The following is a 21,203-nucleotide window of genomic DNA, read 5'->3' on the forward strand; positions in this document are numbered from 1 at the left end:
GAAGGAGAAGAACTTGGAGATATAGATTATCTCATAGAGCTGGGAAGGACCTTGAGAGGTCATCAGGTCCGGTCCCCTGTATCTTAAATAGGACTAGTACCATCCCTGATGAGTTTTTATTTAAACTATTTGCCCTAAATGGCCTCTTAAAGGATTGAGCTTACAACCCTGGGTCTACAAGGCTAATACTCTAACCACTGAGCTTGCCAGAGTTTTGTAGAAAAAGGGAAGAGAAAATGCATCTTCCTTGTGGGGGGATGTGCACAAAGGTCAGAGAGAGGCTATATTTAGTGCCTGCTCAGATGGAGATGGCAGGTGCTTGCCTGGCATTTCCAACTGAGGTTGAAATGTAGGAAATGCAACAGCTACAAAAATTAAGACAATGAAATAAAAATGGACATTTAAATCTCACTAAAAGTTTATTGCGTTCGTACTTAGGTTTTTGTCAGCTCTTTCTTTATCTATGATAATGTTCCCTACCCTACAATTGCTTTTATGTACTTATTTATTGATTTCTTAGGCTGAGCTCATCATTGTAGTATCTAAAAAACCTTTGACAGACAATCCAATTACTTGAAATGACTCTCTGATAACCTACTCTGACTTCCTCCTTTCTTCTCCAGGCCATCTTTATTTTAATTCTTTTTTATTTTTCCTTTATACTTTCTTCATTCTCCTTCATCTCTTCCTCTTTTCTACTACTTATTCTTACTCTTGGCTTGTTCTTAATCTTCTTTTCCTTTTGTTTCTATGGCTGGAATATTAAGATGAAGAAGTGAGTTTTATTATTTTTTCCTGTAGACAGATAGAGGTCTCAAACCATTCTTAATTACTTCAGAAGAAATTTCCATATTATTGGCCAAACTAGTTTTAAAACTCTAATTATTTGTTTGATTCAAGCTGTGAACAATTTTAATTCCAATGAAACTTGATTTTTGTGGCCTACAGGACTCTTAGGGCTCATCTACACTAGCCCCCTCCTTTGAAGGGGTCATGTAAACAAGCAGATGGGTGAATAGCAATTAGGTGCTGTGCTGCCTATGTAGCACCTCAAGCATAATTCCTGCCAAGAGGACTTCAAAGTTGCTAACTTTGAAGCGGCGGAAAGCAGTGTAGCCACAGGTACTTCGAAGTACCCATGGAACTTCGAAGTTCTCTTACTCCCAAAATGTTTTGTGATTAAGGGGACTTTGAAGTTGTGTGGGTACTTTGAAGTGCCAGCAGCTACACTGCTTGCCACCACTTCAAAGTTAGCAACTTCAAAGTTTACACTGTGGGAATTATGCTAATGAGGTGCTGAATATGCAGCACAGCTCCTCATTGCTATTCTCCCATCAGGCTGGTTTATATGCCCCCTTCAAAGGAGAGGGTTAGTGTAGAAGACCCCTTAGAGAGGTATTATTGTAGCCAGAATTAGAACTGGCAGGTATAACTTCACATCGTTTCACCCTTCCTGTTTAAATCAGCTGCAAACTTCTTCCAACTGAATTGTCAAACTAAATCTTGAATCTTGGGGACACAATATATCCTGTTACCACAAAACATTCACTATTCTGGCCATGTCTACACTTACAAAATACTTTGCAATGGCCATGCTAATGGCCAAATTGAATAATATTAATGAGGCACTGAAATGCATATTCAGCGCCTCATTAACATGCCAATGGCCATGGCACTTCAAAAATGCCCTGGTTCGCTCGCTCACAACTCGTCTGCATGGGGATCCTTTTCCGAAGGACCCTGCCAACATTGAAAACCCCTTTTCAATTTCGATGTTGGCAGGATCCGTTGGGCGAGCGAACCGTGGCACTTTTGAAGTACCATGGCTGACAGAATGCTAATGAGGTGCTGAATATTCATTTTAGAGCCTCATTAGTATTCTTCAATTTGGCCATCAGTAGTCTCTAAGTTAAATACCATTTAAGATTGGCTTCCCCACAAACACACACGTAACTTGGAAGGTATTTGATGTTGAGACTGCAATATGTTGAGACTGCGGTATTTGATGATGTGTGCTGCAGTATGTAAAAAAACAACAAAACCCTATAATGTGTAGAAAATTTCCTTTTTTTTTTTGCCATTTATTTGTCTGACGCTGTGTAATCTTTCTGGTTCCTACTTATTTCTCTTTTGCTTTCTAGATACATTATAAAATGAAATGAGTTCTACAAATTTCCTCAAAGATAAAGCCCATCTGTGCAGGCAGAGCCTTTAAAGTGAGCCATTCAAGCAATTTCAACCTCACCAATATCCATTACAGTAGAAATTTTTAATCATAATGTGAAAGAAATTTTAAAACTAACATGAACTGAAAAATGTAAACCAAGGCTACCAACAAGCTCCAAGTCTGTTCATTATTTCCTCACTTACATCAGGGAGACGGGAAAGAGTAGTCTGAGCCTGACACAGAGAAAGCATTTATAAAAGAGAAAACAAATAGTGAGAAATATAGGTGCTAGGGGAAAGTATCAAAATCACTGTATTAAAAGCTTTCAAAATGGGTCTTCACAACTGAAGAATTTCAACAAAGATTTAATGTTGGGTTTCCACAAGTCTCTGAGCCCCTAGTTCCCTTTGTCAGACAATGGTGACAGCACAAAAAAAGCCACAGGAGATGACAAGAAACTACAGTATATTAATGTGTGTGGTACATTCAAGGGATGTGTTCTGCATGCTGTTTAAACCTGATCATAAAGTCTCTCATATATGAAATACTAATAATGCTGAAAGCACAGTAAAGGTATATATTCATTGGCGCTCAGCTGTGCCATACTACACTAGCTTTTTGGATGCTCTTATAAAGAGTAGGGTGCTAACACAATGCTGTAAACCACCCTTCTCCAGCTAATTTGAATGGGTCATTTATTTTAAAGTCCGGAAGGACTTAATTATAACTTAGCATTCTAAATACAAGCCATGATCAATGCAAATTTTTGAATGGAATCCAGAAATTTTAACTGAGATAGAAATGTTTCCTTTTCTACACTCAATACTGTGAGCCAAATCCAGTCCATGCATAAGGATTTGGTAATTTTGTTGTGCTTGCAGAAAGAGTCTCAGGCATGGATGAGCTCCTTGAATTATATAAATCCACATAGTTCCATTGATTTGAATTTAGCTGTTGTGATTTGTATCTGCTGAGGATGGATGTAGCCCAATGTTTCTTCACTGCCTTTTATAATTTTTCAAGCTCTATAACTTTTGTGTGGTTTCAAGATGACTTTCTTCATTCTGTTTCTTGTCATCGTAGGTCTCCCACCTCTCCTATTACATGGCAATAACAAAGAGTTTATATTGTAATTAAATTCATTGCTCAATTCACTTAGGCTACATTTATGCTAATAAGTTCTTTTAAAAAAGCTGGGGCACAAAATGCATTATTTTGATATTAAATTGGAAGAACACAGCATGCTTTCGGATGGCCGTCTTCCTCTCCTAGATGAGCAAGAACGCCTTTTTCTGAAAGATTTTTTTGGAGGAAAAACCTGTGTTAGGCACTCTGGAGGTCTGTTTTTTTGAAAAAGCAGTCCTCATGGAGCTGGATTTTTCAGTCCCTGGCCCATTCTTTCAAAAGAGTGGGGCTCTGTGTGGATTCTCTCTATCGGAAGAATGGATAGATTTTTTCTATCTGCTTTCTCGTGTGTAGACACGTTCTTTCAAAAAAAATTGTTTTCAAAGAGATCGTCCAAAAAAACCTTCTTTCAAAGGATTGCTGTAGTGTAGATGTAGATTTAGGTTTTCAGCATGTCAGGGCTTTTTTCACCTAATAAAATTCCTTTTTTATTGTCCTTCTAAGTTCAAAGCTTATACCTTCTTGTCCATGGGGATGTAACACTTGCTCGCTTTTGAAACAGGTACAATTATCTGGAAAAGTTGAATGGTTTCAAAATTTCAGATTACCTTTAGACCATGTTTCTCAATGAGTGGTACATGTACTCTTAGGGGTACATGAGAGAAGTCTGGGGGTATTTTATAATTTTTTTAAACAGGGAACTTTAGAAAAAATTGTTGAGAAATGCAGTTCTAGTGCATTATCAATACATCCACAGTTTACTAGGCTCTTAGAAGACATTTAGGGGAACTTACATCTAAGTAACAGCACAGAACACTGAGAGCTGGGGGCTGTGAACACACTTTATGGGACCACAGGAAATTTGGCCACACCCCTGAGAAGTGGTTGTCTGGTTAACTAAAATCATGCTGGATTATGGAGTTTGCCGGCTGAGAGTGTTCCGGATTAGAGAGGTTCAACCTGTAACATGAGATGGTAAATGGGAGAAGGAGAGTATTAGGTTCTTAATGGAAGGAACCCTAGTCTGAAGTAAAAAACAAAGGTCTGTTCTGGTAGATTTGGGAGTGCATAAAAATATCCTGACATTCGGTACATCTATAAAGACAAGCTGCCAGCAGGCTTGATTTTATTGAAAAGAGCTCATTTTTGTTATATTTTTCCCATAATTTTGTCTGACTCTAGGAACACACATTCAGATTCAGCAAACATACGTTCTAATTCAACATTCTGGCACGTTATGTGAAAAAGTTCAGACCAACATAATGGCTCTTATTTTATGCATATTAGTAAACCAATAATGATGGCGGTTAACTAGTCTGGTTGCCAATAGAGCTAATCAAAATTGGAAGTGTTATCCTTCTAGAGTCTGATATTTTAACATTTTTGTTCCAAATCAGAAATATTTTATTGTGAAAGAAAACATAAAACTTTTGAATTTGAATGGTGAAACATTTTTTGACTCAATCAGTACCTTAAGCTTTCCTTGTGGCTTTCCTTGGTGTCTCTTCCTAGGATTTTGGTGTTATTTTTTCCCAGTACTTGGGATGTTTATGGTAGAAGTTATCTATTATCTGTCCTGAGGGCTGAGGTTTTTTTTTTCTTTTTGAGATCATCATCCTTTGGTTGTGCTTGCAGTTGTATCTTGAGCTTCCTTTTCCTCTCTTGCTTTCTGTTCCACACCTGTCTCCATTTGTGATCTCTTGCCTGTTGAACTTTCACATCCTCTTTCCTGGAACTGTCCATACCACTTTGCTTTGAGATCATCTTGAGAGATTCAGTAGTGTTTTTGGATTCCCTTCTCCAGAGTCTGTGGCAAAATTTGCCAAGAAAGGTTCACTATGAAAGAAGGGAGAAAGCTTAGTTTGTTCACTTGCTCTTACTAAAACTGTGCTTCCGTTCTGCTTTCCATCTAATAAAGCACGCACTAGGGTTCTCTGGGTAAAGAGTGGCCTTGCAGCTGTTTTTATTTATTTATTTATTTATTTAATAATAATATAATATAATATCAACCTCTAACTCCTCAATGAAAACAGCAGAAGTAGAGAGTACTGTACTTAGGAATTGTCCTTGACTGCAATGGATACTTAAAGCATGGTAGTTCTGAGGTTTATTTTATGGACCAAGGTTTCACAGTTGCTTGAAGTCTCTCCATTTTGGGCCTCATCCTCAGTTTCTAGTATAAATTAAGTTTACAATAAATCAGTTGGTTTTACAATAACAACGTACTGATGCAGCAATATTGCCTATGTATAGACAAAGCAATCAATGTGTGAATAAACATATTTGTATGTTAAACAGTCATTCTAATCTATTACCACTTTGTTTTCACAAACAGTGTACATATATTTTCCTCTTGGAAATATAACATCTTGATGAATTTGTATTTGTTGGAGCAGATTCATCTTCCTTTCAAATCGTCCAACTTCACTATGAAATCTGATTTAGCTGTTGGGTGACTGATCATTTAACTGATTTCAACTCAGCTATTATATTTAAAATTATCGTATATTTGTGTTCTGAGTAAGTCTTTGTGTTTTAACAGATAATAGAGAGCCAGATCCTGAGGTCTTTAGAACAATGTGAATGTGCCTGTCAAAATTAATCACAGGATTTCCCCAGTGATAGCATGAATGGTTATTAAAAATTCAGTCTTTCTTCTAATATTTAAATGGGAGTATTATTAACTTAATTTATTTTTGTTCAGTCTTTGTTTTATTTTTCTTCCTCTACTGCTGATTATACCTTTTACAGATGAAGATGCAGAAATCTGAAGCTTAAATGCAAATGCGCTACTCCAATTTGTAGATGCCATGAATATGCATTACTTACTATTGATGCATAGTCTTCATTTTTTATTTTAACACAATAAGCTGTGTTTTCTACTCCTGTTTCCTCCTTGCAATGTCAGTTGCTCTAATACCATGACAGACAGGCTATATAAATCAATACAATAAATAAATTTGCTAGACATGTGGGTGCCTTTAGGCCCTTGTGCAATTGAAGTACAAATACTAGTTTAGCACAAGTTAAATGTTTGGATTTATGGTTTTAAAAATATTTATGCACTAAAAATGTGATGGCATCTCATTGCTAGAAATGTCTGCAGCCAGTAAAAGGGGAGAAAAAGGAGGTGCCCAAAAAACTATTGCTGGAGACAGCAATCTCAGATGAAGTCAGGAAAATGCCATATAACTCCATTAATGTTACAGACCCTCCATCCTCTGATCTCCCTCTTTCTCTCCACTTGGAAAGATCTCTCTCTGCTGTGTTCACCAGAGTGCAAGGCACTCAGTCCCTGATGCCCACAAACAGCTTCCGTATTTACTGTAGAGTTCAGAGAGAGCTGAGGTTAGGCTAGAGGAGTCTACCAACACTTCCTCTGACTTCCAGTTAGGAACCTAACAGAAAGTACACAAATGTGGTGGGCTGGGGGAAATGTGAGGCTTCAAAGATTTGGACATAATATCTAAGTATAAGAATGGCCAATACTGATCTTATCTAATGGTCCATCCAGCCCAAAATCCTGTCTTCTGAGAATAACCAGTGTCATAAGGGGAATTAACAGAAAAAGGCAATTAGAGTGATCCTTCCCTTATCATCTAGTCCCAGATTGGAGGCTTGAGGATGCCCAGAACATGGGACTTCATCACTGATGATCTTGGCTCAGAGCCATAGGTGGACCCATCCTGCATAAATATATCTAGCTCCCCCCCACACTTTTTTTAACTAGATTTGGCCTCTACAACATCCCCCATCAATAATTTCTATTGATTGATTGTGCATTGTATAAAAAATGCTTATTTTAAACCTGTTGCACAGTAGAACCCAGAGAAAGGTGCATTTGAGTTGCACGTATCTTGAGTTAACGCAACTCTGAGTGGCAGGGAGCTGGCGCCTGGCTCTGGGCTGCTGTCCACACAGTGGAACCAGGAAACTGATCAGTGCAGCAGCACTGGTCAGTTTCCTGACTCCTGCATGTGGCAGGCAGCCTGGAGCAAGGCACCAGCTCCCCACCAGTCAGAGGAGCAGGGAAACTGACCAGTTTCCTGGCTCCCCGAGTTGCCCAAAAGTTAACTTGTGCGAGGTTGCACAAGAATGCAACCTCTGCCTAAGTTGGGGGACTACTGCATATTAATTTTGTTGATTGATCCCCAGTTCTTGTATTATGTGAAGGATTAAATAACACTTCCTTTATCTTCTTTTTTCCACACCATTCATAATTTTATAGACCTCTATTATATTGCCTGTCAGTTGAGTCTTTCTCAAACTGAATAGTCCCGGTCGTTTTCATCTAATTAGAAAACTATTCCATTCCCCTAATCATTTTTGTTTCCCTTTTCTGTTTGCTTTCAGTTTCTAAAATGTTAGGGGTTGGTTTTGACATGGAGCAGCCAAAAGATGATGTGGGCATGCTGTCGATTTTTCTAATGGTTCCTAGCATTCTGTTAGCTTCTTTGAGTGGACGATTCAGTGGTCTGTCCACAAGGATTCCAAGATCTTTCTTGAGTGCTAACACCTAATTTAGTTTTTATCATTTTGTGTGTATAGCAGGATGGTTTTTCCGTCAGAGCTATATCCTGAGCTTCGGGAGCTCCCACATGGACTGCCTCAACTGTCATATGGGCCGTGTCTACACTAGCCCAAAACTTTGAAATGGCCATGCAAATGGCCATTTTGAAGTTTACTAATGAAGCACTGAAATACATATTCAGTGCTTCATTATTATGTGGGCGGCCACGGCACTTCGAAATTGACGCGGCTCACCGCTGCGCGGCTCGTCCAGACGGGGCTCCTTTTCGAAAGGACCCCAGCTACTTCAAAGTCCCCTTATTCCCATCTGCTCAGAAGAATAAGGGGACTTCAAAGTAGCCGGGGTCCTTTCGAAAAGGAGCCCCGTCGGGACGAGCCCCGTTGGGACGAGCCGCGCGGCGGCGAGCCGCGTCAATTTCGAAGTGCCGCAGCCACCCGCATGCTAATGAAGCGCGGAATATGTATTTCAGCGCTTCATTAGTAAACTTCAAAATGGCCATTTGCATGGCCATTTCGAAGTTTTGGGCTAGTGTAGACACGGCCATGGATAGGTTGGTGCCATGGGGACCTGGGAGGGGCTCTGGGGCTGGTAGCAGGGTTTGGTCTCCTCCTGTAATCACTGTGGCAGCAGTAGTCATGGAAAGCAGAGTGACCTACCAGCCTGCTCTGCTCAGCCCCCAACTCCTAGTCAGGTTTCTCTGCTTCGTTGTGATGGTGGGAAGAGGAACACCCCAGCCACAGCCCACTTGGCTCCTCCAAGTGATGCAAGGATTGTGGGAGCAAAGCAGAGAGGGTTGAGGTCAGGGTTTCTTGCATTCTGCTGCCACAGTGAAGCAGAGTGACCTGGCTGAGAGTTGGTGCCAGAGCCGAGCAGGCTACTGGCTTGTTCTCTTCCACAGCTCCCACTCTTGCAGTGAATGTTAGGGAGCCCAACCTCTACTGCCATTCCATGCCAGCCCCCTCCCCCACCCAATAAACCTAAGGGCCACATACCTCCTGGGAGTGGGCTTTAGGGACGGGATGTAATGGGAGGTGGACCTGGAGTGTGGGAAAAGGCAGATGCGGGCCTCGGGGTGGGGGTATTGCCTTGCACCCTGTAGGGACATCCCTGTGTCCAGTGTGCGTTACTTGGCACTCATCAAAACTGAAATTCATCTGCCATTTTGTTGCATAGTTGCTCAGTTTTGTGAGCTCCCTTTGTAACGCTTGGTAATCAGCTTTAACTTAATGCAGTGCTGCTAGTGGCCTGTGTCTGGTTTTAAGAAGGTTTGGCACAATGAAAACATTTTCGGTCTGTTAATCTGGAATTTTACAACTGCTGCCAAAGGAATTGACTGCACTATACTAAAGGGCAAAGCAAAACTCCGGTAATCCCAATGGAGCATTACTAATTTTCAGAACTTGCAGACTCCCAGCACTAAGGTACATGCTACTACTAAATGCCTTTAGGGGATGATTTTTCCTTTGTCCTGCAACCAGCCAGTGTCACTGATGCGTAAGAGAGGGGACAGAACCTTGTATCTACCACCAGCCAGTTCCTTTCTTCTGCCTGGCTGTTTGGTGCTCCAGGGAGAGAAGAGCAGAGCACTCCCTGCCTCTGATGACTATATAACCATTCTTTACAAATCCTAATATTTGTATATTTGTTGCATGACCCTGATTTGCCCCTTGGTATCCATAGGTCTTTCCACTTATCTATCCATTCAGGACCGTTATATTTCCATAGTTCTAAAACACAGTGTGCATGAAAGGCTCTCTGAAAAATAGCGGTGGATTGTAATGAAGCACTTTTAAAAACATTTTAGATGTACCAAAAAGTATGGGAACCATAGCACATCTACAAACATAATTTAATGGAGTTTTTTTGTTTGTTTGTTTTTGTGGTTTTTGTTTTGGTTGGAGGGCAGAAATATCACCTGAGATGCGGTTATTAGTGCCAAACTTTAAATAGTAATTTGATATTTATTGTAACATTTTGTTAATAATGGTCAGCTCATAGAAATAGTGGTATTTGGTGTGTGCCTTGCTACAGGTTGAACCTCTCTCATCTGGCTCTCTTTCCTCTGGCAACATCCCTAATCTGACATGATTTTAGTTAGCTGGACAACCACTTATCATGGGTATGGCCAAGTTTCCCATGATTCCCTAAAGTTTGTTTACAGTCAAAAGCCCTGGTTCTCAGAGTTCTGCGCAGCTTTAATTTATCCCCTATTGACCTATTATTCAGCTTTAATTTATCCCCAAATGTCTTCTAAGAGCCCAGTAAGCTGTGGAAGTGTTGGTAATGCTGCTAGACAATACTGACCTCCTGTGGGTGAGCAAATTCTCTTGTCCAGTACCAATCTGGTCCCAGAGTGCTGGAAGAGAGAGGTTCAACCTGTACAAGGAAACTTGTAGAATCAAAATCATTGTACATGGAGAATTTTGGTCAGTAGCTATATTTGACATTTGTTTTTTTAAAAAACATATAGGGCCATATGCTTTCCTATTTTCTTTGCACTGTTCAATTGGCCCCAAAGGGCTGGAAAGCAGCTACATTTGGCAAGCTGAGTATGAGGAAGGTCTTCAGCAGGCATGGCACACAGCTGGCCTACCTATTCCCTCTGCTAGCTCCAACACTTGAACTGGGAGCTGGGAATGAACGATATGTGACTGTATCTGCACTTTAGTTTATAGTTCCTTGAAGACTGCTGTCTGCTAATGCAGTTTGGAGCAGCCCTGCCATTATGCTAAACTCAGCAGAACTGTACCCCAGTCAGAGCGTCAGAGTGATGCTTATATAAGGATTTTCATAATTAAAGGAAATTAAAAGGAAATCAGCTGCTCAAGGAGGATGCAAGCTGTTTTCTGATGGCTTCCTTCACTCCCAATCTCTTGTGCACCTTCCTCTACTTATATGTTAAACTCTATTAATACATTTTATCTTAAATTAGTATATAACCTTTTGGTGACACAAACTGTATCTTGCTCTGTGTCTATAGTATGCTAAGCAAGTTGGACAGCTAACCAGAGCTGGGGCATCGTGGGGCTACTGAGGTATAACTAATCATCTGTCTATACCTCTGTTTTGATAGCAGAATACAGAACAATGATTACCCAACGGAAAAAGGAATACATACTCCAAAATGTAAACAATTACATTTCTTCTTGTATCTTGAGTGTTTGAGGTGCGTGTGTGTGTGTGTGTGTTTTCTTTCCTTTTCATTATGGTTGGTGACTTTCCAGCCTAGGGTTGCATTAGCATACATACTCATGTAATACTGAAAATAAAAAAATAAATTTTCATTTAAAAATAATCTCTGCCCAATCCTAAATGGTGGCAAATATGAGTTTCAGCATCTATAATCTTTAGAGTAACGTAAACCCCCTATAAATCCATAAGTTGTATTATCTTTATTTAATAAAATAATCCTCCTTGAGCAGCTGAGTTCCTTTAATTATGCTAATCCTTATGTAAGATAGTATAATTCTACTGGTAATGCACTGCAAAGCAGCAGAATAGACAAGTACATAAAACGCCTGTACCTAGCCTTAAAGTGGAAATATTATGCAAATACATAACACTATAGAGTGTATTGTATCTCTTCATTTTTGAGTATAAACAAAATGTGGATGAATTCTCCTGTGTTTGGTCTCTTCAGGTCCTGAGGAAATAGAATTCAAGTGTCCCTTGAATCATATTACTTGCATTGGCACCAACAGATGCATTCACTTGTCCCAACTCTGCAATGGTATATATGACTGTTCAGATGGATATGACGAAGGAGTACATTGTCGGGGTAAGTGAGTATGTTGGTGGGTGGAAATTCACCAATGTCATGTCTTTGACTGAGATGCACTTTTATGTGCAAGTTCAAAGTAATTCAGTAAACGTCTTCCTTTTTTCACCATATGTGTTTAAAATACGTATTATAAACTTAGTGTACTTTTTAAAGCCAGCTTTAGGGGGAAAATGTTTCTTTTGGATGAACAGAGGATAAAAAATACTTACAGGCTTTTTAGTATTTTTCCTGTAAAAATTTCTAAGTTTACAGAGCTTGCACCAACAGAAATTTGAAGAAACCTCTTCTTCAAGGTACAGAAAACAGGTAACACTTGTTTATCACAAATCCCTTTTCCCATAAAACTGTGTTGTTTAACAAAGTCAAATTGTTGGGTAACAAAGTCATATATAAAATGTTCTATGGAAAAAAATTGAACGTTTTTAGTGTGTTCGGACATTAGATTTCACCAATCAAAGTAATTTTCCTTTCAAGTTTTGTTTTCGTAAGAGTTAACAATATTTGATTTCATCTCACTTCAGGATTATAGTCAAACAATCTAACAACTCCAAGAGTGCCTTTGTTTTAAGGCTGTCTGTAAGAAAAAAATATAATGAAAATCATAGAGGTAAAGATTTTAAGGAATTCATAAATAACAATCCTGAGATCTAAACATTCCACCTTGCTGTCAGCAAAGCAACCTGCTCAAACAAAAGAAACATAATGGATTGTCATCTGATGTAAATGAATGTACAGTAGTTCACTTATCTTAAAATAAGCTATTGTCCATAGGATAAATCCTCTGTTAAATATATTTTCACAGTGAAAAGGATCAAGTGTCAATCATAAAATGTGTGTTTGCATACTTCTTATTTGGCAAGCTCACTCTGAGTTTGATATATGTTTTGCCTGTATTTTGACTTTAGCATTGGTCCTGGACAGGGTAACAAATAGGTGAAGTCAGTGAAAGCATCCTTGGAGCACATTGAAGTTTTTTTAAATTACAAATAATAACTAAACAGAAAAGAGCTTTTATCAGTTAATCACAATTAAAACACACTCCTCAATAGATGTATTTATGTATTTAAACTAGTCTGGACAGAAGATTAAAAAAAAAGTAGTTTAAAGAAAAGACAATGGTTTTTGTTCTTTGGGAGTTTAAAACCTTAAACATAAAGCGATTAATAATATGGTGAAAACAGGAGAGGAAGTGGATTAAAATTTTAAATCCTTACTGAAAGCATAAATTAAACAGCTTCTTTGTTTTCTCCAAATGTCATTTTGCAAGGCTATCCTGCACTTTGGAATAGTGTGATGTAGGAATAACTTTTTAGGGTGCAGCTCTTTTCATTTTGACTACTTCTACACTAGCCCCTTCCTTTGGAAGGGGCATGGTAATGAGTGACTTGGGAAGATGCTAATGAGGCAGCACCATGAATATACAGTGCCTTATTATCATAATGGCAGCCGTGCATGATTCTAAAGCTCCGCTTTTGAATAGCGTGCCACCCACATAGACGGGGCCTTCTGAAAGGAACCCTGGACTTTGAAAGCCACTTCTTCCTAAAACCAAATAGGAAGAAAGGGCTTTTGAAGTCCAGGGGTCCTTTTGTAAGGCCTCCATCTACATGGGCAGCGCGTGATTCAAAAGCGGCACTTTCAAATCGTGCACAGCTGCCATTATGCTAGTGAGGTGCTGCATATTCATTGTAGCACCTCACTAGCATCTTCCCATTACCATGCCCCTTCTGAAAGGAGGGGGCTAGCATAGACACGGCCTTCATGTTTTAATCATCTTTTAAGGTTCCTGTTGAATGCCACCTTCTTATGTGCTTGCTAAATAATCCTATATGTGTGGTTTCTTCCCAGTGGTAAATATGACCAGACTTTAACAGGTCACTCTCACAGAGTACAGTAAAGTTTAGGAAAATGTGCTGAGAATAGACAGGTAATTTTGCCCTTATTTGAGTACACAAAACTTAATACTGTATGATGAAGTGGTTATGTAGTAAAAATTTAATAAGAACTGATAGCCAAAACTTCCACATACAAAATCTCTATGGGCAAATGTAGAGTAGTGTTCCATCAATACAGCCAGAAAATGGATAACTATGCACATAAATATTGATCTGAGTGGCAAACATCCATTTTGAATATATAAACTGATGTGAAAATATGTTTCTAAATTAAAGGATACTGGTTTTCTCTAATAAAATAAGAGACTGAAAAATGAATCCAAAACACAAAAAGAAAAGAAAAAGCTCATAACCAAATCATTAAAAAAGGGTTACATCTTATAACAAGGACACTGCAGTCAGTGTAGTTATATTATCTTTATAGTAGAAATTCACTGCCATTACATGATTTGATCCTGGTGACTACCACTAAATCATACTCTATATGAAGTTCACTAGATGAAATAATTATTGAGCAAATAACATGGAGTTAAGATGCCTGGATTATAGTAGAATACGTATTAAGGGCTATGTCTACACTAGCCAAAAACTTCAAAATGGCCATGCAAATGGCCATTTCAAAGTTTACTAATGAAGCGCTGAAATACATATTCAGTGCCTCATTAGCATGTGCGCGGCTGCGGCACTTCGAAATTGACACGGCTCGCCCAGACGGTGCTCCTTTTCGAAAGGACCCTGGCTACTTTGAAGTCCCCTTATTCCTATGAGCAGATAGGAATAAGGGAACTTCGAAGTAGCTGGGGTCCTTTCAAAAAGGAGCCCCATCTGGACGAGCCGCACAGCGGCGAGCCGCGTCAATTTTGAAGTGCTGCGGCCGCCCGCATGCTAGTGAGGCGCTGAAGATGTATTTCAGTGCTTCTTTAGTAAACTTCAAAATGGCCATTTGCATGGCCATTTCGAATGTTTTGGCTAGTGTGGACACTGCCAAAGACATCAAAGGTCATCATGAATCACTCATATAGTTAACCTTCTGTCTGTCCAACTGTTTTTAAATACTGCATAATGCAACTATAATTACTTACTGGTTACTCTTTAAAGAAGGAGTGCTGTGTCAGTATTTTTTAAACTTAGCCCAAAATCTAGCTTCCTCTTGACACTGGCAAAAGAGAGTCTTGTCTGCATTCCTTGTTAATAAATGGAATTGTTCAATCTAAAAACATTTATAGTTCATCAGGACAATAATGGACAAATCTTATAGCAACTTCAAACAATGCACGTTTTCTACAGAACTGGCTGTATTAGATTGACATATTATTTAGGTTAGCCATATCATCACGTGTGCATATGCATCTGTCTGTGTGCATATACGTATGGTGAATGTAAAAATGGTGAAAGGCATTCTCTAAACAGATGTGCTCTTTGCAGAGATAAGTCTTCTCTCTTAGGCTATATCTGTATTAGAGGGTTTTGTCAACAAAACCCAAGGATTGTCTGTCTGCATTCCTGAGGCCTTCTGTGGACAATAAATTGCCTGAATGCAGCATTTTTGTCAACACTCTTATCCCACTCGCCATGAGGCATAACACCTTTGTCGACAGAAAGCCAGTGTGGACATATCAGCGGGGCTTTCTGTCAACAGACATGGCTTCTGGGACACTGGACAGCCGTGTCTCCTGTGCTTCCTCTTGGCTGCTCTCTGATGACAGAGTGGGTCGCTCTTGCAATCTGCTTGGTAATTTGACCACAGTATGTTGACAGAAGTTTTGTTGGAAGATATCTCCCGACAAAAACTGCTGTTGACAAATGTCTGTAATCTAGACATAGCCTTAGAGACTACACCTTATAGTGCACTGCAACGTAATAGAATGCAAGAATTCAGTGAGTAAAACTCTTCAAAATGCTTTGTCTAAGGGTGTGTCTACACGGGCACAAATCTTTGAAATGGCCATGCTAATGGCCATTTTGAAGATTACTAATGAGGCGCTGAATTGAATATTCAGCACCTCATTAGCATTAAGACGCTTCTGACCGTGGCACTTCGAAAGCGCGTGACTCGGCATGGCTACATGGGGCGTCCTTTTCAAAAGGACCCCGCAAGTTTTGAAATCCCCTTATTCCACTCAATAAGCGGAATAAGGGGATTTTGAAACATGCGGGATCCTTTTGAAAAAGACCCCCATATAGCCGTGCCGAGCTGTGCACTTTCGAAAGCGGCGCTTTTGAAGCGCTGCGGCCAGAAGCATCCTAATGCTAGTGAGGCACTGAATATTCAATTCAGTGCCTCATTAGTAATCTTCGAAATATGGCCCTTTTGAAGATTCGTGCCCATGTAGACACACCCTAAATGTTACATTCTTATTTTAATTCATTATTTTATCAACTCAGATGGACATATACAGAGCAGGGTGTTTCCATTGGGCAAGGAAAATGTGATTTTATCTTCAAAGGGAAATGGCTAATTTATGTGAAGTTTGAATCAAATGGTAGTAGATACAGTGCCATTACAGGCACACTACTTTTTTTTCCCCCTCCAGTGAGTATAATTCTCAAATTCAGATTTTTGTGGTAATGGAGAATAAAAGTGTTTTTGTTTTAAATTTGATTATTGTTCAGTATTCTGTGTAGCTAATGGGTGGAATTGGATTGCTAGAATACGTTCTTCAAGTGACATCCCCTCTCTGTGTTCCACATGTGATATGCATTTGAGATTAGAGGTCATAAAAGGAGGTTCAGACTGATTCCCTCTTCCATTCCTTCTTACTACATCTTTCTTGAGTCTGTGTTGAGATATCCTCATATCCTTTCCATTTCTGTAAATATAACTAACTGTATTTCATTTGTTAGTATTGTATCCTATTATACTTTGTTAGTAAAGCTTAGATTTCCCTACTCTGGAGACCTTCTCCATCCCTTATGCCCAGAAGTCCTGGATCTAAAAACTCCATCTCCTTCTTTTGCTCCTTCTCAATGGCTGTGTCTACACTTGCATTCTTCTTTTCAAAGAGGTATGCAAATAAGGTTAATCGAAAGTGCAACTGATGTGCTGATTTGCATATCTGTAACCTCATTTGCATATTCTTATTTCAAAGGAGCTTCCTTTGAAAGAAGAAGATCAGTGTAGACATTGCTCTTTCAAAAGTAAACCCCATCTTAGAAAGAATCCTTCTTCCTTTTTTTTATGGGAAAAAGGATTCTTTCAAAAATGAGGTTTACTTTTGAAAGGGCAGTGTCTACACTGGTTGTCTTCTTTCAAAAGAAGCTTTTTTGAAATAAGAATATGCACATGGGGTGCCAGATATGCAAATTGGCACCTCATTTGCATTTTTGATTTCTCTCATTTGCATATCTTTTTCGAAAGAGGAATGGAAGTGTAGACACAGCCAATCAGTGCTGACTGCCAATGCTGTTTTTGCTCACATTGGGATGGAGGAGAGGGGACATACCTCTGCGAATTGTAGTATCTGTTTCTCCTTTCCACCCAGGATCTGAGAGGGACTGGCAGTCCTAGTGAGGAAGCACCTCAAGAAGAAAGCCAAGAGATCCCACTCAGAGGGTGGGAGGGATAGCTCAGTGGTTTGAGCACGGCCCTGCTAAACCCAGGGGTGTGCACTCAGTTCTTGAGGTGGCAATTTAGGGAGCTGGGGCAAATAGATTTATTTTAAAAAAAAGGCAGGGGTGGGCGATGGTGCTTCGTCCTGCCAAGAGGGCAGGGGGCTGGACTTGATTTCCTGAGGTCCCTTCCAGCTCTATGAAATGTGTGTGTCTCCAAAGAGAGCCCTTTCTACATCAGCCACATTCCTTAAGGACTGTGTTCAGAACTCACAGTTGATTTTGCCCTTACTTGAATACACAAAACTTAATACTGTATGATGAAGTGGTTATGTAGTAAAAATTTAATAAGAATTGATAGACAAAGCTACCACATACAAAATCCCTATGGGCAAATGTAGAGTAGTTTGCCATCAATACAGCCAGAAAATGAGTAACCATGCAGATTAATATTGATCTGAGTAGCAAATACCCATTTTGCACATATAAATTGATGTGAAACTATGTCCTTATATTACGTCCTCTGAGCACCATTTGTGAGTAGAGGCTGGATGAGGTAAAACTAAAGATCCATTTAGAAGTTTACTAATTGACGTGGCTCGAAGCCGCGCGGCTCGTCCCAACGGGGCTCCTTTTCGAAAGGACCCTGCCTACTTCGAAGTCCCCTTATTCCCATGAGCTGATGTGAATAAGGGGACTTCGAAGTAGGCGGGGTCCTTTCGAAAAGGAGCCCCGTCAGGACAAGACGCGCGGCGGCAAGCTGCGTCAATTTCGAAGTGCCGCAGCTGCCCGCATGCTAATGAAGCACTGAATGTGCATTTCAGCGCTTCATTAGTAAACTTCAAAATGGCCAGTTGCGTGGCTATTTCGAAGTTTGGGGCTTGTGTAGACGTAGCCACTGTGTGCCTAATTCTGGGATTAAGGATCGCTTTCCCTGCACCCCCCATTTCCTTACCAGTTGGGTTAGTATTGTACACAGGTCTCATATCTGCCAAAGCTTCTCTGTCATACAGTGAAAGTGGGCAAGAACAAGCTATACTGATGCCTACTTTGATGTCTAGCATGTCACAGGACTGACATCCAGAAATACCAGATGTGCTTTACCCACTCCCTAGCAGGGAGAGAGCCTATCCTATTAGAGCACAGGCAACCTCAGTGTCAGCTCTTTAAGAAGTATCTGTGCTGGACACTGGTAAGGTGGCAAGTTAGCATTCCATGCAAACTTTCACAAAGCATATTTCAGCAAAGCCTCTTCTGCTGTTGCATTGTTACAGACATCTATATCTCCTGTGTCTTCATGCCTTCTTTCTAAATGAGAGTTGCTTGCTAGACACCTACAGATAGAATACACAAAGTAACCAGCCCTCAAAGGAGAAGTGGAACTAGAATTTATTTGTGATATGTGGTACTTATCTATATTCCTCTACCTGCTTTCCTTCCCATCTGCTTTGGATCACAAATGGATTTATGGTAGACAAGAAATGGAGAGGAAGTCAGTTCATACAGCCTATTACACCCTCAGGCTCTGTCTATACTACAAAAATAACCTTGAAGTACAACTTCAAAGTAAGCAACTTTGACGTAGACCATCTACACACACCCTACTTCGAAGTTAAACTTCGAAGTTGTGCCCTACTTCATTCCCGGGAATGGAATAAGGACTTGGAAGTTGGGGGCGGGGAAAAAAAAAAGTGCGTGTAGATTCTCTGCTGGCTACTTTGATGTAGTGCCTAACTTTGAAGCTGGTTCCTAGTTTAGACACATCCTCAATGTTGACTATGAGGAAATCCAGGGTTCAGACCTTGAGCAACAGACACTACTTGCATGATTTTGTGGTCTCAGCTTATGGTATGGATGCATACCCACAGATACTGGTGGAGTCCACTCATGTAAAAAAAAAATCAAAATTCAGAAACACCTTTCTATTGCCATCTGACTGGCATTATGTGAAAATCATAATGTACATTAGCCTCAAGAAACAGCTTGTCATTGACATTTTGCTTTTTACTGTTTCTTAAGATCATAGAGTATTCAATGCAGAGGGAATGTGCATGAGAAAAGCTCAGAGCAACTCATAGCTTGTTTTATGAATTATAGACTATTTCAAAATTAGTCTTGGCCGTTATGTTTCTTCAGCCAGGTTGTTCAGATTCATTTTGAAGTTAGGACAGATCTGCTCTCACTTAAGTGTGCTTTGGGCCACCTTTATTTTATTTATATTTTTAAATGCAGTGAGTTGAGGATTCCCCTGCCAAACAGGTGGCATAAAGCTGAAAGCTACCTACTCACAGAACCTACATCCATGCCCACGTTTGAAGTAGGTAGGCCTAGGTAGGATGTACTTTACCCCACTGCTCCCAGTAGGGGCCTGTTTCACAGTGGTGTAAACTAAAGTAGCCCTGGCATTGCTTCATCTTGTCCCAATACCTTGTTTTGAGATGTTTGTTGTAGTCAGATTGAAGGTTGAACAATCCCTTGTTCTTATTCCTTTGACAAGTATCAATAATGTGCTTCATGCTTTTCAACACAGATCTATCAGCAGTGCTTCCTCTTATAGAGATAAAATAGTCAAGGGGCAAAGGGAGGCCCACATGAAGGAGTTATGTCATTTTATTGTAGATCAATTTTAAGATTCTCACAGATTAAAATTTCTAGGCAACAGTGAGTCATAAAAAGGTGAGTCAGGGGAAAGGGTTAGGACAATATTGTCCTATGAAAGAAAGTGCCAAGAAATAATGGATATATTGAGGCTGGTACTATTTCTGTAACATAAGCTGTGAAGAAAAATATGACAAGAGTTCTGTGTCATAGGCCAGGTCACAGTTGTTCAGGGGTTCTGCTGAATTTCTGGCATTGAATTTAATATACATGGAAGTTTTAGATAACGTCTTCTCCAACAGTGTATTTTTAATTATTTGTGTCATAGTAACATCTATTTCTAGGCATTGAACAAACCCATAACACCAATGTGTTTGCAGCTCCACAAAGCTTGAAATCTAAGATATGGGTATGCATAGCTGAGACATCTCTGCTTTTATTTCTCTGGATTTTAGTATGTAATACAGTCTGTGGAAAATTGCATTGATTACACAACAAGTGAAAATTGCTAGTACATAGGACCACACAAAATCTTAATATGTAGAGGGTTAGAGTTATAAACCTAGTGCGAGAAGCTGGAAAGCTTTAGAAATTATGGAGAAATAACTGGATGAGTTCTGAGAGTTAAAAGCTAGTTTACTTTGTGAGAGTTTCTTAGGAGGTTGGTCAGACTCTTGTCTTTTGAGATGTTAATGGTGACATAAAGGGATAGTCCCCAAAGGTTTGCACAAGGTTCAGTGATGTATCCAAAGTTGCTTTAGCTGAACTGTCAAACCTTTTAAGTTTTGTCTTTCTCTAGAAGTTCAGAACTCTTTGGAAGATGGCAGTTATAAATTCCCTTTGTTTCATCAGTAAAGATGAGTTCAGTGCAAACAAGAAGTGTGCATGTGTGAACTAATTATAGTCCACATAGTCCAAAGGAAAGTGTTGTGTATTCTGTCTTATCACTCTAATAGATTTAGGAAACAAGAATAAAGTAAATGAAAAAAAAGTATAACAAACATAACCAGTCATCACTAGCAATATCTTAGATACAGGAGCAGTCACCCTTTTATGAACAGCTGTTTCTCCTTTGGTTTGTATTGTTAAAGTAAATTTTTCAGAAACATCTGTGTTGCCTTATTTCATACAGCTAATCTCTATTTTTATCTGTTCCTGTAAACCTAAGTCCCTAAAAGTATTGCTTTTGAAATGCAGTTGTCTGAATATATCACAAAATTTGTAGGGTAGTATGTCAAATTCTAAACTCAGACATATCTGACTATGGGAAGTGAAGTACTAAGCTGGGTTTATGTGTAAGTTAGTTATATAGTATCCATTTTCCCCATTAAAGTTTCAGTGCCAATTAGGTTTTGTGTGTAAACTCAAAGTGCCTGGCAAGAGTCTACCACTTTCCAGAACTCAGGGGAACTTCAAAAGAAGAGCCAACTGGAATACTGAATGCTGTTTTTTTTTTCCTCTTTGATTATATTATTCAAGGTGATTTTTCTTTTCTCTTTTTCCATTTTTAGTGACATCTTTTAACTTTTTTTTTAAATCAGATACGGAAGGAAACTG

The 21,203-nt window shown here is 39.5% G+C and overlaps 1 protein-coding gene across 1 annotated transcript in view; it reads left to right on the top strand.

Moving 5' to 3' along the window:
• The window catches only part of LRP1B (LDL receptor related protein 1B), a 1,349,009-nt gene that overhangs the window by 431,324 nt on the left and 896,482 nt on the right, over positions 1–21,203 (top strand). The window contains exon 3 of the mRNA XM_075000767.1: positions 11,464–11,601. Within this exon, the coding sequence (XP_074856868.1) occupies positions 11,464–11,601 (138 nt within the window). The remainder of the gene's footprint in view (positions 1–11,463; positions 11,602–21,203) is intronic.

The sequence above is a fragment of the Carettochelys insculpta genome, chromosome 8 (assembly GCF_033958435.1).
Source record: "Carettochelys insculpta isolate YL-2023 chromosome 8, ASM3395843v1, whole genome shotgun sequence".
Classification (NCBI taxonomy): domain Eukaryota; kingdom Metazoa; phylum Chordata; order Testudines; family Carettochelyidae; genus Carettochelys; species Carettochelys insculpta.